This window comes from Theropithecus gelada, unplaced genomic scaffold, assembly GCF_003255815.1.
Source record: "Theropithecus gelada isolate Dixy unplaced genomic scaffold, Tgel_1.0 HiC_scaffold_15884, whole genome shotgun sequence".
Lineage (NCBI taxonomy): Eukaryota > Metazoa > Chordata > Mammalia > Primates > Cercopithecidae > Theropithecus > Theropithecus gelada.
The window spans coordinates 3633175-3651021 of NW_020257641.1; the positions used below are offsets into that span (position 1 = coordinate 3633175).

The 17847-nt window shown below is 53.6% G+C and overlaps 1 protein-coding gene across 1 annotated transcript in view; it reads left to right on the plus strand.

Moving 5' to 3' along the window:
- The first annotated feature begins 1913 nt into the window (after nt 1-1913).
- LOC112617179 (zinc finger protein GLI2-like) overlaps nt 1914-17847 on the plus strand; it is a 201395-nt gene continuing 185461 nt past the window's right edge. The window contains exons 1-2 of the mRNA XM_025373939.1: nt 1914-1943; nt 6760-6937. Of these exons, the coding sequence (XP_025229724.1) occupies nt 6790-6937 (148 nt within the window). The 5' untranslated portion in view covers nt 1914-1943; nt 6760-6789. The remainder of the gene's footprint in view (nt 1944-6759; nt 6938-17847) is intronic.

Below are 17847 nucleotides of genomic sequence, written 5' to 3' on the forward strand. Positions count from 1 at the left end.
CTCTGGAAGGCCTGGCACACCTTCCTGAGCTCTGCCTGGCCCCAATCCTGGAGCTCCTTGTTGGTGCCACTCTCTGGGGCTGTGCGGAGCTGTTATCCTGCTGGACCCTAGTGAAACCATGGCAGGCTTCGGTTTCATGTACAGTGATGGGAAGGTGGACAGAGAAGGCAGAAATTGGTGCTGCCTTGGCCTCAGACCCCACAGGCAGGTCCGAGGAGCTGGCGGAGGCCCTGACCATCCCCCCAGCGCCCTGCAGGCAGGTGATTTTTTCTTGGAGAAGAAGAAAATGCAAGAAGCTGCCCATGTAGGGCAGCTGCTATAACAGGTGTTCTGGGCCGTGCTGGGAAGGCTGACTGTCTTCCCACTCACCCTGGGAAGGAGGGTACTCTGCATCACTGGGGAGCAAACTGAAGCTCCGAGAGGGGAAGTAACATGGCCACAGACACACAGTGGATGCAGACGATGCTGGTCCAGGCACACACACACCTCTCATTGTGGGAGAATTCAGTGCCTCATGTTTTAAAATAGGATTATTTTGCCACTGGCAGTAAAATGCCAGCAGTCCTGGGGAACCCTTACGTTCCTCACGTCCCTATCTCCTTCAGGGTGGAGGAGTGAATGTAAATTTGTCTGGGTGGGACAGTGGGGACCGACCTGGGGAGTCAGAGCCCCCTTTGCTTCTAGGCTGCCAGCCTTGGCATTGTGGCATTGGGCTGGTGTCCCTGAGGTCATTTTCCCAATGGAGACAGTGATGTGATGGGAGAGGAAAGGACTGGTGCCCAGCCCCTGGTGGATATAGGACCAGTCCTCAGGGCCTCGGGCCGTGAGTTGGCTGCTCCCCTTTTAGCTGTCATGAGGTTAGAATGATGATTTCCCTTAATCCGGGCGGCCGTGTGCTTTTCACTCCAGGAGCTTTCACTTTTTATCTCCTTGGATCTTAAAAATAAGTCTGCAATCAAGGCAGGGCACGTGTTGATCTCTCGTGTATGTGCACGTGTTTGCCTGGGTCTGTGTCCTTGTATATATACATGTGAGTGTGAGGGGGCTAATGAATGGCCGGCGTAAGTCGGTGAGCATGGGCGTATCTGCGACTCATGCCACTGGTAGCCCGAGGGAGACACCAACTTCAGCTCCAAACTAGCAAAGATAAAAACTAGCAAAGATACATGTGTGTGTTCGTGTACCTCTGCGTGTAACTACATGTATCCTGTATGTGTGCACGTGTGTGGCTGCATATGTGCTGTGAGCGTATGTGTGGTGCATGTGACCATGTGTGACTTTATATATGTGTGTGCCCATGCACACATCTGTGACTTTAATGCGGTGTGCACGTGTGTATGTGGCCTGCGTGCATGTGTATGCATGCGTGTGGCTGTGTATGTGGTTTGTCGGTGTATGTGCTGTGTGCTGTGTGAGTATGTGAGCTTGCATGTGTGTGTGTGCATCCGTGTGTGCCGATGTGTGTGTGGGGGTTCTGGGCACGCATGCCGCACAGCTGACATCACAGCAGAGGTGAGAACACCGTGGCTCTGTGGTGTCTGTGATTGCTGAGAGGCGAGGCTTCCTCTCTCTCCTGGAGATTGATTTTGCCTGGGGAACAATGCTCTAATTCCTGTGAGTCACTCGTTAGAGGAGTTAAAAGAAGCCAGGTGGCGGGAGGGTGTCTGGGATTTCAGGTTTCAGGGTGATTCGCTCATTCTGCTCTGATTATTAATTTATTCTTCAAGCCAGTCCTTTAACTCAGAGTTCTTAACCTTTTCTCTGCCGTGGGCCCCTTGGCAACCAAATGCAGTTTGTGGACTCCTCCAATAATGCTATAAATGCATAGAAGAAAAGACACAGGACTATGAAAGAAAGCGATGATGCGATGTCTAAAATGTTCAGGGCACCGCATCTGTGATCAAGAATACATGTGCTGCTTTACTAACACATCAAAGGGCAAGGTCAGCGGTGGGGGTAATGAATGGCCGGCGTTAAGTCGGTGAGCATGGGCATATCTACGACTTATGCCACTGGTAGCCCGAGGGAGACACCAACTTCAGCTCCAAACTAGCAAAGATAAAAATGTATTTTTAAAATCAGGTTAGATAGTCTGCTTTAACCGGAACGTGTAGATTGTTTGTTTATTTATTTTGAGAGAGTCTTGCTCTGTTGCCCAGTCTGGAGTGCAGCGGCATGGTCTTGGCTCACTGCAAACTCCGCCTCCCAGGTTCAAGTGATTCCCCTGCCTCAGCTTCCTGATTAGCTGGGACTACCGATGCATGCCACCACGCCCGGCTAATTTTTTGTATTGTAGTAGAGACAGGCTTTCACCATGTTAGTCAAGACCGTCTTCATCTCCTGACCTCGGGATCCGCCTGCCTCGGCCTCCCAAAGTGCTGGGATTACAGGTGTGAGCCACCACGCCTGGCTGAACTTGTAGATTATTTGGAAGCCAGAAGGGACCTTATAAGCACCCCGTTCGGTTTTTCATATACCGATTCTGTGTCAGAAACAGTTGTAGAACTAACAGAAATGCAGCTCTTCTTGCCACCCCCTGCCTAGACTTGGGGAATCGGAATCTCCAGGGGAAGGCCCAGAAATGCTCCTGAAGCTTCTTGCTGTCACCAGTGCCCCTGCTGAGGCCCCAGAGAGCAGGCGACCTGGGTGAACCTCCTAATGGACAGGGGGATCCTCCAGGCCCTGGGTCCCGGGCACCTGCCCCACCCCCTTAGCAGAATTTTGGAGAGTGTGGCTGTGTTTCCTTTGTGGTTGTTTGGACAGCGGCAGAGCTGTGTGTTTCGAAGGTAAAGTGAGGAATTGACTCTTCTCCTCCCTGTGGTAAGTGCTGTGACTCCCAGCCCCTCTTTTTCTGGAGCCCTGTGGAGCCTGTGGGAACCATCCCTGGAGAGACCCTCCCTGCTGTCCCCAGGCAGCCCCTGGGGGCCCAGGTGAGACTGTCCGCTGGGGCTGCAGGGCTTGACGGGTCTGCCTCAGATGAGCTTTGGGGAGTGAAAGTGGCTGCCTGGGACCCTGGGCGCCTGGTGTTTACCTAGAAATTGTGCTAATCCGGCTAATTCCTATGATTTACACAGCCTCTTGGCTCTGTGTACTATCTTCTTCTCTGGGAAGGGGTGGGAAGGCAAGGCCACGGATGCAGTGGGCACTGCCTGGAACCCCCCTGCTGCATCTGCTCCCCACAGGCGTTCACGAAACGTCAGGTGCATCTGTGTGCACATCCTTTCCCCGAGCCACAGTCTGGGAGGTGGGCATCTGAATAAATGCCCCTCCTCCCTCACTACGTTCACCTGGTTTCTGGAGCGACCACACCCTGAGGTCTCAGGAGGCATTTGGGCTGGAGGATCTGACTGTAGGCCTGGCCCTGTGCCTCCCTGGGGAGTGGCCTTGGGCAGCTCACTCCCCATGGGGGCCTCAGCTTCCTCCCCTATAAGAATTGGTGATGACATCCGCTGTGCTGAAGTGAATAGGTGGAATTGCCATGAGGAAGCTGCAGCTGCTGTGTTTTGGGTCTGTTCTTCATGGACGGAGCCTTCTAGTTACCAGCTTGGGCTGGGCCTGGCTATGGCAATGCTGTGCTGAACAGCTCCTGGCCTGAAGGTGATGAATGTAATCCGGGGACGTTGAGTAGGGACGTGATCTGACTGCTTCAGGGCTCCAACCATGGGCTAGGAGGGGAAGGGGGGCTTCCTGGAGGAGGTGACGTCTGAGTGGCACCTTGAAGGAAGAGTAAGAGTCCATCAAACACAGAAAGGTGAACGGTTTCCAGTGAGTGGCACAGCTTGGGCAGAGGCCTGGCTGTGTGCAAGGGCAGAGCCAGTTATCCCTGTTAGGAGGGTCACGCAGCCAGGGAGCTGGTAGGGAGAGGAAGCTGTAGGTAGACATGGGAAGACTTTACCTGAAGACCAAGGGGCTCAGCAGGGGAGGGATGGAGTGATATGTGGTTTCTGGGAAGGTCCCTGGCTGAAGCACAGGGAATAAACTGGAGTGGACCAGAGGTGTGAAAAGTGCCAGGACCCAGAGGGGAAGAGTGTCTGGCACAGAGCAGCCAGTGGGAGAGGCAGTGCTGGTGAGGCGTGCAGGTGCTAGGGGGTGTGGGGTGAAGTGATGGGGCTCACAGTCTTCGTGTGTGTGGGGAGGAGAGGAGGAAGGTGGTTCAAGGATGCAGCTCAGGTGACTGGTGTGGTGGTGCCTATGACCAGGTAAGGGGCAGAGGAACAGCAGGCACGAACCAGTGCATACTGCTGGTGGCCATTCAGATAGCCAGAATCTTAAGGGGTGGATTTTAAAGTAGGCTTAAAAGAGCAGGCAGCAATCCCTGAATTTCTAGGCCACAAGGAGGCCCCTGACTCACCAGCAAGGAGATTTTTCTCTGTCCCATCTTCTTGACTTTCTTGGGCTTTCTGGGCAGGGAGTTTTGAAAGATTGTGGAAACTGGCCAGACTGGTGTGTGCAGATGAGCCAGGAGCTGACAGGAGCTGTGGACATCCTTCATGTGGCTCCTCCATTGTTCTTGTGTACTCATTTTTTTCTACTTAAAACGATGTGGAGTATTGTGTGGATTTAAAAAATAAAATTCTAGGCCGAGTGTGGTAGCGTGCACCTATAGTCCCAGCTGAGGCCGGAGGATCGCTTGAGCCCGGGAGTTTGAGGCTGCAGTGAGCTTTGATTGTGCCACTGCACTCCAGCCTGGGCGACAGGAGAGACCCTGTCTCAAAAAAGAAAAATTCTTGGCTGGGCTCGTTGGCTCACGCCTGCAATCCCAGCACTTTGGGAGGCCGAGGCAGGTGGATCACTTGAGGCCAGGAGTTCAAGACCAGCCTGGCCAACATGGTGAAACCCTGTCTCTACTAAAAAATACAAAAATTAGCTGAGTGTGATGGCACACACCTGTAATCCCAACTACTCAGGAGGCTGAGACACGAGAATCGTTTGAATCTGGGTGACGGAGGTTGCAGTGAGCTGAGATCACACCACTGCACCCCAGCCTGGGTCACAGAGTGAGACTCTGTCTAAAATAAAAATAAAAATAAAAATAAAAATAAAGACAGAAAAGTTCTAGGGCCTACTAATGTGGATTTAGCTGAGGGCCCTGGCAGTGGAGCTGACTGCAGGTGTCTGCACAATGTGACCCCCATCCCCACACTCTCTGCAGGACCTTCACACAGCTGCCCGTAACCTTTCTGCCCCACTCCTCCAGGTGTCCAGCCAAAAATGCCAGCTGTCTTCCTCACCACCTTCTTTAAAACATCTGACCGGCCAGATGCGGTGGCTCATGCCTGTAATCCCAGCACTTTAGGACTAAGGCCGAGGCGGGCAGATCACCTGAGGTCAGGTGTTTGAGACCAGCCTGACCAACATGGGGAAACCCTGTCTCTACAAAAAATATGAAATTAGCTGGGCGTGGTGGCGCCTGCCTGTAATCCCAGCTACTCAGGATTGCAGGAGAATCGCTTGAACCTGGGAGGCAGAGGTTGCGGTGAGCCAAGATCACGCCATTGCACTCCAGCCTGGGCAACAAGAGCGAAACTCCGTCTCAAAAACAAACAAACAAAAACCAAACATGTGACCTTCAGATTTCTCTTCTGATATGAAGGCTGGATTGCCAGTGTCTGCTCTGACCCACAACCCAGCTGGAGACGGAAGTTGCCTGTTTCCCGAATCCCTCTGGGTGTTCCTCCCTTGCTCACAGCCACTTTCCGTCCCTCCTTATCCAGTCTGTGGCCCGGCCTTTTGGCTCTGCCTTCAAAGCATGTCCATGTTTCATCAGCTCTACCGCCACCTGCTTAACCCAAACTTTATTGTCTCTCCCTGAGTCAATGCAGTAGGCCCCTCTCCCCCGAAAAGCCTGTTCTCTGCACAACAGTGGAGTGATCCCTTTACACAGAGAGTCAGTCCTGCCCCTCCCCTGCTCAAGACCCTCTGACGCCTGCACTTCCCTTCTGGTCACTACCCAAAGAAGCCAGCCTCTTCCCACATGGCCCCTGGCTCCTGGCTTTGCCCTCTGGCTGCAGTGGGGTGGCCCCTCAGGCATCCCATCCCTACCCCAGAGAGGCCCAGCAGTGCTGCCCCACTGTGCCCCTGCAACCCTCTCTGTCCTGCTTTCTTTTCCTGAGCCACCTCCCACTCACTAAAATTAAATCTACATTTATTTTCCCCTTGTTTGCCCCCAAGGAGAATGTAAACTCCACATATTGTATCTTCAGCACCAGGCGTGATGCCTGATGCATACTAGGGGCTTAAAAATATGTTGACTGAGTGCATGTGAGTCAATAAAGGGTGAACATTTATTGAATGAATGGGTGAAGGAATGAGCGAACATGCAGATGAATAAGTGAAAGGTTCTGGTGAGCCGGGAAGCAACCTGAAAATGAGGGCCTTTCTTTGAGGACCTCCAGGTCATTGTCACCATATTTATTTTTATTTTCCCCATGATTTGCAGACAGAGGTCATTATTTCTGACTTTACTCCCCCATCAGAGGTTACCTGCCATTCGTATCAGTAGGAACTTGTTACTTAGATTTTTAGAATCTGGGTAGAAGATGATGAGAATGGCCTGCAGTTGTCCGTGGGGTCGTTCAGAAGACCAGACGAATCCCAGGACTAATAATTCTCAAAATTAATTAAACCCTCCTTCCTAATTATAAGAGAATTAGAATGAAGTGGGTTGCTTTAGAAGCGAGTGGCGGTGTGAATCTGGGTCGGCGTTTCCCGGCTGGGTTTGGGCGCAGTGTTGGTGAGTGTCTTTGTCTTCTCTTTTAGGGTTGCCACCTAGGACGATGAGCGGCTGAGATGGAGACGTCTGCCTCAGCCACTGCCTCCGAGAAGCAAGAAGCCAAAAGTGGGATCCTGGAGGCCGCTAGCTTCCCCGACCCAGGCAAAAAGGCCTCTCCTTTGGTGGTGGCCGCAGCAGCAGCAGCAGCGGTAGCTACCCAAGGAGGTACTTTCTGTTTTGCACACTTGGAGGGCAGCAGGGGTGTTTTTCATTAGCCCATTAGGATTTAATTAGAGTGGTGGCCTATGTCATCGGGGAGGCACGCTGGGTTTATGGAAGGCGAAGAGGAGGGCGCCTCTGCTCCCGGGAATCCAAGGCACCGTGAAGGTTGCCTGTGAGTTTGCGAGGAGGTCTGGCCACCCCAAGTCCTGGGGCGGAGCTGCCTCAGACAGCGGCGGGTGGGGCCTGAGTACTGGGAGGGGAGAGAGGGAGGAGGGGCGTGGTCACTGCCAGGCAGCCCTGGGGTGCGTGCAGCTGGCACATTCGAGATGTGCCCAGAGAACTTCTTGCTTCTTGCCTGCCAAGGACTGTTTTGGAAAGTAATTGTCTCCTGATGCCTTCTGGCTCAAATTAGAGGGTCAGGTACGGAATTTACTATCTTAGGTGAATTTTTGGCCAACTTAATTATAACAAAAGAGACTCCACGAGCCACAGCCTCTCATTTTACTGCCCCAAAGAGAAAGACTCTCGGGTTTCCACTGGGCCGTCGGTGCCAGCATCCCGTTGGGAAAGTTTGGCGGGAAGACGAGACCTCCCCTGTGTCTGCACAGTCCATCTGGAGGCCACAGAACTATTTCTGTCTCGGAGGAATGGAGAGACTTCGATTTCTGTTCCTCCCTTTTTGTTCCAGTGCATTTAGTCAGGCCCTGTTGCTCTCACGGCTCAGGCACAGCTCAGAGAGCAGCCGGGGAAGAGAATGCGCCTTTTCTTCCGGCCGGCGCTTGGGTAGCGCCTCTCACACTTTGATGTGTACGCAGTTGTGGGGGGCTTGTTTCGGTGCAGACCCCGATTCAGTAAGTTGGGGCGGGGCTGAGTTTCTGCATTTCTGTTGGGTGCCAAGACGATGCTGGGGCTGCTGGTTCACAGGCCACGCGGAGCCTGTGAACACGGAACGGGAAACGGGGATCAGGAACACGGAAAGACCCTCGGAGGGGTTTAGGAGTTGGTGTTTCTAAGAGTGGACCTGAGGGTCTGCGAGGGGTTGTTACTATATTTGCTTTTATTTGTCCTGTGATTCTAAGTGGGAGGTCATTACTGGGATGTGTGGCCCATGTCAGGAAAGGGAGATCTGAGGTCAACCTTCAGGCCCCCTTGGGGAGATGGCCTTCTGAGCTGGACGATGCCTCTCCACCCTGTGCCCCTTGGACAGGGACTCTCTAGGCCCTCCCTCTGTGTGGAGGGGACGGCTGGGAGTGGAGGAAGAGCTCTTAGGTGGAGTGGGAGGAGCCAAGCGCACAGGGCGGGAAGAGCGGGTGGAGGGGCCCTGGTCCTGGGGCCACATGGTCTTTTCCTTCCCCTGGGTCAGGGCCATCCCTGGCCTGTGGGGACGCCCCAAGCTGCCCCTCTGTCCATGCTCTGAGGCCTTGTGAGCTCCAGGAAGCCTGGCCTCCGTGTATGTCTGGCCTGCCGCAGGGTTTTCAGTGGGAACCATCCCCCCATCCCTCCGCCCTGCACCCTGCCTCTTCAAGCCATGAGTGGATCATGAACCACCATGGTGCAATTTCCTGATGTGTCACACAGCAGTAGAGGACAGACTTAGGCACTAATTAGACAGTAATTAGAATGTAATTGCGGGGGAGCCCCTCTAGTGTCAGGCTGAGTTGTCATTATTGGTGCAATAGCAACAGATGCTTGAGGGATTCTTGATCTGTGGTGGGAGTAGGGGCCAGGCAGGAGGCCCAAAGCTTGGAGCACAGCACCTCCGCAAAGGCCTTCACCTCCCAACGCCACCCCACTGCACCCCACCCCTGATGCCTTTCCTGCCCACCCCGCAGTCTCTTGTTGTTTGACTGCAGGGTGACTTGGCTGGTGAGGTTCCAGCAGAGGGTGGACCCAGCCTTCGTGACCATAGTTGCCACAGGGCAGGTGGCCTGTTGGCAGTCTCGGGCCAGATGTCTGCTGCTCTGTGAGGACCCCACAGCCTCCTTACCCATCGCTGCTCCCTGCACCGGTCTCTGAGCAGCTTTTTTGGGAAGGGTCCTCCTGGAGTCAGGGGAGAGCAGCTGTTCCCGCGTGGCACAAAGCAGGGACATTGTGGGCTGAGTCTCCTGGTGCTGGTGAAACGCGGCGGCTGCATTCGTGGATGGGATGGGAGGTGCGCTGGCCTGGGTCCCAGTTTTCCTAATCTGTGTCAAGAGTGGATTTGACAGGTGTTGTCCACAGTCTTTATGATCTTGGAACTTCAGATCTTCCTTAAATGTTGCTGGATGGTGGCAGAGGTGCGTGGGCAAGAATCCTCATGTACTTAGCAACCCTGAGTCCCCCGGAAGACTCCAAAGAGCCGCGGATGTGGGCCTCACTGCCTGCAGGAGTACACACCTGTCGGCGGTGAGGAGAACGTGTGGACAGAGGTGCCTGGCGGCTGCAGGTGGTTGGCGTGGGTGCCCCTCAGGGGCAGGGATGCTCTTGCATTCATCTCTAGGTCTCAGCATCTGGTGCTGGGCCTGGCATGAGGGGTACCCAAGGGTCTTCTGGGACCAGAATGGTGTAGGAGAAAGGGTGGCATTGGTGAAGCCCGAGGAAGTCGTCATGGGCCAGAAGCATTTGCTGCGGCCACTGAAGAGTTGGGCACTCAGCCTTCAGGCGCAGGGCTGGGTGTGGGCAGTGGGTGAGGAGGGGCTGTGAGGAACTGTGCCAAGCCTGGGAGAGGGACAGTGCTGCAGGGTGCACACTGGGTGGCTGCAGGGAGCTGAGAATTCTTGCTGAGGGGCCTCTCTTCTTGAGTTATTTCTGGGAAAGACGAATCATCTTGGTCTGGGCAGCTTGTCTGAGACCGGTTTGCTGGGGGCAGGAGCAGACTGAGTCAATTCCCCTGTCGCTGCTCAGGTGACCACTTAGACACCGGCTCCTCTGAGGCCTGGCTTGTTCCTCCAAATCCCCTGACATTGTCCCCATGGTTCACACCCTGATTTGCTGTCTGGCAGAAAGGGATGATTTATACGAGCTTAGTGTTTCCTGACTTATTACACATCCGAGGAGGGGTGGGGTGGGTCCTGTCTGAGGATGTCAGGGGCACAGTGGTGAGGAAACAGCCAAATCCTTCAAGCCGTCAGGGGCTGTTTCCCGGCATCTGTAAGGTATCCAAATGTGGGGGCACCCTGCATTCCCCTGCAGTTCATGGCCCCTCATCCAGCCTCCCCCACCCCTCACTGTCACCAGTTCCAAGAGCTTCCATTCCATGGCTAGAATTGTATGGCTTCAGTTGGTTCATACAGTACACATACCTGCAGGCAGAAGGATTTCACTTTTTTGTTTGTTTGCTTGTTTTTTGAGACGGAGTCTCACTCTGTCGCCCAGTCCGGAGTGCAGTGGCATGATCTCAGCTCACGCAACCTCTGCCTCCTGGGTTCAAGCCACTATCCTGCCTTCTGAGTAGCTGGGATTACAGGTGTGCACCACCACACCCGGCTAATTTTTGTATTTTTAGTAGAGACGGGGTTTCACCATGTTGGCCAGGCTAGTCTTGAATTCCTGACCTCAAGTGATCCGCCCGCCCTGGCCTCCCAAAGTACTAGGATTACAGGCATGAGCCACCGCAGGATTTCACTTCTGAGTTATTTATATCTGTGAAAAATTGAAGACAGCCTACCTGTTCATTGATAGGGGATTGGTTCATCTATGGAACATCTTGAATGGAACACGATGCAGCCACTGAAAATGTTAATTAAGACTTTTCAATTACAGGGTGGGAACATGCTTATATTCTAATATTAAGTGGGATGAAAAGACGGTGCAACTGATCTCAAGCCCCGCTAGGAATGAGATAGAAAGTGAAGGTTCAGAGTGAGGAGAGAGGACATGAAGGAGGTGGGAGGCCCCAGCAGCAAAGCTCGGAAAACCCAGGCAGGAGCTCCTGGGTGCCAGGCTGGTGCGGTCAGAGCCTCTCTTTCAGTACCTCCCGTATTGTAGATGAGACTGAGGCCCATTTGGGCATGGGGCTTGCCCAAGGCTACCAGCTGCTTCAACCATGAGCTGGTCCCGGGGCTTGGGGCTCCTGCCTCTCACATGGTGAGAGTCTCTTTCAGGTATTTGCTTTTAGATCGTTGTTTAGATTGCTGTTAGACTTGGGCCTTAATTTAGGTCCTACTGCTACCCTGGGGTGAGTGTCCAGCCTTGGTAAGCTCTCCTCGTGTGTCTTCGTGTCTCAGTTCCCTCATCCATCCCAGGCCCTGATGGCACCTGCTCTCTTCCAAACAGCCAGTTTGTTGAGGTCTGGGGCTGTGACCTATTTGCAAAGTCACCTACCTCGACTGGCCTCTGTTGCCTGACTTCCCCTAGGAGTCCATGAGGCTGGGCCTGTTGGGGGCTGGGTGTTTCCACTCAGAGTCACTATTTCCCTGTGCCAGAAAATGCTTGAGAAACATATTTGCAGAGCAGAGCACGGCTGGGCTGGACCGAGCTGGACCAAAGGAAAAAGCAGCCCTGTGGTCAGACCGGGGAAAGGTTAGTTTAATCATCTGGCTGGAGCAGTTCGTAAGAGCAGACAGCAGAAGCCTGGGAGGGCGAGTTCTTCCCCAGCCTCTTTTGCTGTTGTGCTAACACTTTGGAGGCCATAAATCTTTTAAAACACATTTTGGCCCAGAGGTTTTCCCCTCCTTTAACTTCTAAAATGGTGTAATTTTAAAAGCAATTTGATTCAGATGTTTCTCATTGCTTTATACTGAAACTGTCCAAATTCTGTTGTATTTTCCTCCTCCGCTGTGGGTTCTCTTTCAGAAATATTTCCGAACCTCTCTGTGTGCCTCACTGAGCACCAGGGACTACTCAGAGCCTCTGGGATAATACGAAAGGCGGAGCTGGGTCTGATCTCATGAGCTTTGCTAGTTTCTGGAATCAAGCAGCCAGACAGACTTTAAACATCCTGGGATGTACCTGCCATGGCCAACACCCACCTTTTCCATGGAGTAGCCACTGTGTGCTGGGCCAGGTGTCCTCCCAGTGTGGGCCTCACCAGCAACGTCAGCATCCCCTGGGAATTGTTCGAAATGCTAATTCTTGAGCCCCACCTTAGACCCACTGCATCCGAGTCTGTGGGGGTAGAGCCCAGCAAGCTGTGTTTACACAAACCCTCTCGGTGATTCGGATACACTCCTAAGTAGGCGAACCACGTGTTCTGACTCCATGAGGTAGGCTGGAGTTTTCCATATGTAAGACGGGAGTTAGACACAGAGCTGCAGTGCAGATGATGCACTAGATGACTCTCAGCACAGTGCTCCAGTGTTCCAGGAGGCCTCTGTGCTACCTCCTCATACTGGCAGCCCTCCTATCTTCTGCATTGGCCCTGCTGGGTTCTTGGAAAGTTTTTCTGAGGCACAGTTTTGTAAGATGGGAGTTAGACACAGAGCTGCAGTGCAGAGATTTCTTTCAGGAGACTTCTGATGTACGTACACAGGCCTGCCAGGGCACTTCTTGGATAGTAGCTGTAACACTGCCTCTCTTCAGGCAGTGCCAAGGAAGTAGTGAGAAGCAGCCCAGGCTCTGGAGCCAGGCTGCCTGGTTAAGTCCCAGTTCTGCTGACTTTAGGCAGGTCTGTGCCTCACTGTTCTCATCTATAAAATGAACATGATCTTGGTTGTGAGCATTCCTTGAGTTAGCACATGGGAAGTGCTTAGAAAAGTATTGGGCACAGAGGTGGCTCTGTGTGAGGTCCAAGTAGAGTATTTGCTTTGTGAACTATTGCTATTCTTCCTACCGGTTTTCCTTTTCTAGATCTGCATACTGTGCCTGACTTAGAAAGTTTCCCTTTCACTGGTAACCCTTGCCCCCTGACCCATTGAGGCAGACAGCAGGTGGGAAGCCCAGGTTTCTGGTGATTTCCTACTTGAGAGTGGTGGGTGCCCTGGGCTGGAAATCAGACCTGGCTTCCTATCCTGCTTTGCTTTGCTCCCAGGGCCTGTCCTGGGTATCTGTCCTGAGTGGGCTCCTGGCCTGTCTGACCTGGTCTTTTCCCTAGCACACTGGAGACCAGACCAGACCAGACCAAAGGTTACTAAAACTGGCCAAGCCGTAGACTCTCGTGACAGTGACTGTATAAGTGCAGGGTCCAGGGCAGCCCCTGGGCTGGGGCCTGGGCGTATGTATTTTTAATACGCTTCACAGGTCATTGGGTGCAGTCGGTCCAAGGCATGAACAAGATCCTTTGGAGTATTAAAGAGTCTCAGGTGGGGAGACGACGGTTTGCAGCTGGTAGTACTGGCGGGGCTGTGACCAGGCTAGCATAGCTAGGGTCAAGCACTAGATGACTCTCAGCACAGTGCTCCAGTGTTCCAGGAGGCCTCTGTGCTACCTACTCATACTAGCAGCCCTCCTATCTTCTGCATTGGCCCTCCTGGGTTCTTGGAAAGTTTTTCTGAGGCATAGTTTTGCTTAGTGGCGAGGCATGCATGTCTATATGGGAACGCTAAGCAAATACCAGAATATTTAGATGACTCATTTTCATTGAGTTGGCCAGAGCTAGAAAATCCCCTCCCACCACCTGCCTTACCGCACCTAGGAATCTGTCCAATACCCCTCCATTGATACGTACCTCCAAGTCCCTGGTGTCTTTGCACTCTGCCTTTTTCTGTGCCTCCAGGATGTCCATGTGGGCAGGGCATTGCTTCTTCACCACTGTCCCCACATCCGCCCTTGCAGCAGACATCCCATAGGTGACTGTGGAATCTGATGCTATCATGCCAGAGGTGTTCCCGGTGGGCTGGTGTGGTCAGCTGTCTCTGGGTATATGGGTCAGTTGAGGCTGGCCCTGGTCTTTGGCTGCCCCCTCCCAGGCCCCATGGCCAGCAGGGAGCTGAGTGGGCCAGCTTCCCCGGCTTATCCGAGTTTCTTTGCTGGGGCCACACACTTTTGCCCTGGGCCTGGAGATGCACCCAGGTGTGACTAAGTGGGCAATTACTCTTCTTTAAGTGATTTTCAGGATGGCTGTTGATGCCGCTGGGCTTGTTTTATGGCCCAGCCACCCAGAACAACCAGTTCCCATCAGACTTTATCCAGAGAGCAGAGCTGAGTTCCCCTGACAGCCTGGCTCACCCAGGAAGCGGGGTGCAGGCTGAGCACCCAGATGTTTTTCAGGTGGTTCAGGAGTGTACTGCAAGGTTGGATGCCTGGGGTCGGGGGATGAGGCTGGAGGCTTCTTCCTGTTCCCAGCAGAGTCTAGTGGGAAGAGCATGGCTTGGGGTCAGGCAGATCTGGGCTCTTCTTACCCTCTGCTTACCAGCCATGTGTTCTGGGCAAGTCACGGAACTTCTCTGAGATTCGTGCAATGGCAAGGGTAGTGGTCACTACTTCTGGCTGCCATGGAACTAAGCGAGACAAGGTCTGCAGGGTGGCTAGCAGAGCATGTGGGCACGGAGGAAGTAAATGTCCACATAACGGAAACCTGAACATTCCTCTGGCCTGTCCTGGCCTCCCACCCACTGCCACTCAGAACGACTGCCGTCCAGAATCAGCCTGGCCGCCCCATTTCCCCCAGCACAACAGGTTTGTTCTCTGCTTCTGGCCCCAGCCCGGGTCCTGGACTCTGGGAGGCTCTCCTGGCCCCTGCCTGTTGCTCCTCTTGGTTGCAGAGACTGGCACACATGTTTGCACGTCACCTCTGTGTCACTTTGTTTTCTGGCTGGTGCCTATAAGCTGGTGAACTCTACCTGTCTGGAATGACAGCGTCAGAGGACAGTGCTGGTGGCTCCTGCCCCTGTGTGCTCCCTGGGGCCTTGGCCATCCATGCCTGGCAGGCACTCCTTCATTTCTCATGGTTCACTGTGAATGTTCAGCTGATGGCAGAGTTGGGTGAAGCTTCAAAGTCATTTCCACTTACGGAACTGGAAGAAGCTTTTGAAATCCTTTAATCTGAATCCATTCATTTTACAGATGTGGAAACTGAGGCCCAGAGACACAAACTGCAAAGGGTTGCCTGGTGATATTACTTGGACTGGAAACCAGGTCCCCAGGAACATTCTATCACATGGGACACAGCTGTCCCTCAACCTGGCCCAAACCCCAACTTCCCAAGTGACTGTGTTTATGTTGGAAACATTTTTCTGACGTTTGGTTCTGTCAAAACTAATTTTAGCATTTCTAAAGCTTGGTAAAAATACAGCCTCATTACTTTGATGTCAGTGCATAGTTTACTATTAGTATATTCTGGGGTTTATCATTTTAGTCATGTTTAACACGGCTGCAGCAGGCATGCACTATTAAATCTGGCTTATTTTACATTCCTGTCCGGAATTATTTATTTGTAACAATTTCCTCTCTATCAAAAGACACAGCTAATGCTGTGTTTTAATGTGTTATTTACACACAAAATAACCTATTTACAACTCAGTATGCGCCGGAGGGAGAATAGATGGGCCCCCGTTCCCTGCGTTCTGTTATATCAGAGTTTAACAATCTGGATTGCTAATAGAACCATTTATCATTGCTTGGGAGGGGGGAAAACAGATAATTTATTTTATGTTTGTGGCCAGGTCTCACCGCCTCTGATCTTGGGACCATTTTGAGGATAATGAAGTGAAGGGCTGCGTTTGGTGGGGGCTGTGGGGCGCCCGGGCCTGGGTGCCTGGGGGTTCCCTGCATTCATGTGCCCATCCTACAGATGGTCCCCAACTGTGGATCAGAGAGGCGGTGATGATAGGGACGTTGCCTCTGCCTTCTAGGAGCTCCCGGTTAGAGGTGACACTCAGGAGATGGTGACAAATCCTGCCCATGGGGCTTCACGGGGGAGGTGGTGTCTGAGCCTGGGGACATTCAGGTTCCACCAGGTGGAAAGAGGAAAGGGCAGGTGGGCCCTGGTGGGAGGAGGAGGGGCAGAGTGGCCCCCTGGGAGTGCGGGGAGGGGGAATTGGGAGCCATCGGCTCAGTCCGTATGTCTCCTGCGTGAGTCCGTATGTCTCCTGCCTGGCATGTGGGGTCTGAAGGACAAGGCCCCTGTTGCCCTGTGGGGAGGTGCAGAGGTGGCTGGCACACAGGTGGGTACATGGCTCATCCAGGGTACAGGCCGAGGTCTCGGAGGCTCCACTGAAGTCTCTTTGAATGGACACTGAGGGGTAAGGAGAGAACGCTCCATTTGAAGCTCCTGTCCTCTGTGGAGCTCTGTGTGGACACCAGAGGGGGATAGGAAGTGAGGGGAGATGGGTTTAAGAACCAGGGGCCATGGCCCTGTCCCCAAAAGCTTGTGGTTCCCCCATGGAGAAACCAGATACCCCAGTTACGATGCTGCTGTAGGCATTATCTGCTGCCTGCAGTAATCCAGGAAAACATTAGGGAAGGATTGTGGTCTCAGGACCTGGTAACACTGCTGTGTACAGCCCTATGACCTGGCTGCTCAGTCAGTCCCACAGAAAGCCACTGTGCACTCAGATCAGGAGCCTGGGGAGGGGGTCACCAAAGTGTGATTGCAAAGTGTGGCAGGGCTTGGGCAAGCCCCCTGGGGACGATGCAGGGAGCCATCAGCCCCAGGACACTAGCATGGTCTGGGGGCTGGGGTCTAGGCTTGGACAGGTGAGGTCTGAACCCTTGCCCTGCCCCTTCTCTGTTGCGTATCCTGTGCTGATCCGAATCCCAGTGTCCTCATTTTAAACACAGGCAAAAATACGTATTTTTAGAGGGCTAGGGTGACCAATAATGAGACTCCAGTGCTCAGAGAGCCCCTGGCGCACAGTAGGCATTCTGTAGATGGTAGTGGCAGCTGTTAGTATTATGGTTCTTGCTCTCGTTATGATTCTTCAAGAACTGTTTTCTAAGGGGTAGCACGTACGTCCCAAAAAACAGTTGAGAGAGCAAATGAAGGAGCTGAGTCTCTGTAATGAGTTAGCAGTTCACCCATGATGTGCAAGGAGGAACCACACGCTAGCCTGAGGAATAGCATGGGCAAAAAGTCCTGGGGTCTGAGAATGGCTGGAGAGGCTGAGCGGAGCAGGAAGCACTGGCAAATGAGGCTGGTTCTGTCAGCCTCCTTGTGAGGACCCTCCCAGATCCCGCACAAGCTCACATCTGAGGCCGAGTCTAGTGGCCCCTCCTAGCGTCTGTGTCCTCCCTCTGCTCACGGCCACACGTGGACACTGATGACTCAGCCAGGCCCTGTGCGCACGGCTTGCTTGGACCCCCACCCCCACCCCACCCAACCCTCAGCATCTGGCTGCTTCTTCTTCTGGGTGGGCAGGGTGGGGAGGGAGCCAGAGGGGCTCTGTCTTGAGAAGCCGCCCTTGGCTCTTTCCCCACGAATATGTCCTGGCTGGCCCTGCTCGCAGAGGGCGTGGACCTCTGCTTTGTGTTGTGGGGGACTGTGAAGCCTGAAACCCTGGCACCAGACAGTCAGGCCTCTGGGCAGAGCAGGGCCTCATCGGCCGTCTGACTTTCCATCTCGTTTTCAGCAGCGATATTTGAGAGGAGGTTTTGGTTTGGTGTGGAGTGGACAACGCTTTGCACCTTCTGTTATCCCTGCAATTCTAGAAATGGAAGGACGTCCAGGAGAAGCCCCTTGCAGGGCTGAGCATGTGGTCTCTGCATGGTGTGATGGTGGCCAGGGTGGGGAAGTCCCTGCCCCCGCCGAGTGCTGCAGTCCCACCATCAGGTGTTTACCCCCTTACTGTCACCTTACCTCTGGGTTTGGGCAGAGGCCCCGGTTGTCCATCATCCTCCTGTGACCTCTCCCCAGTGGCTCCTGGATCAGCTGGAGAGGGCCAGGCTTCTGAGCCCTGGAGTACCTGTGTCTGGGGAAGCTCACCCAGGAGAGAAGAGGGTCAGGGAGGGAAGAAAAACTTGCCAACGACACACTGTGCTGACTCGGTGAGTTGCTGAGGCTCGTTGTCAGCGAGATCTTTGTCCTGTTGCCAGTCCCCAGACTGTGAGGTCTCCACGCT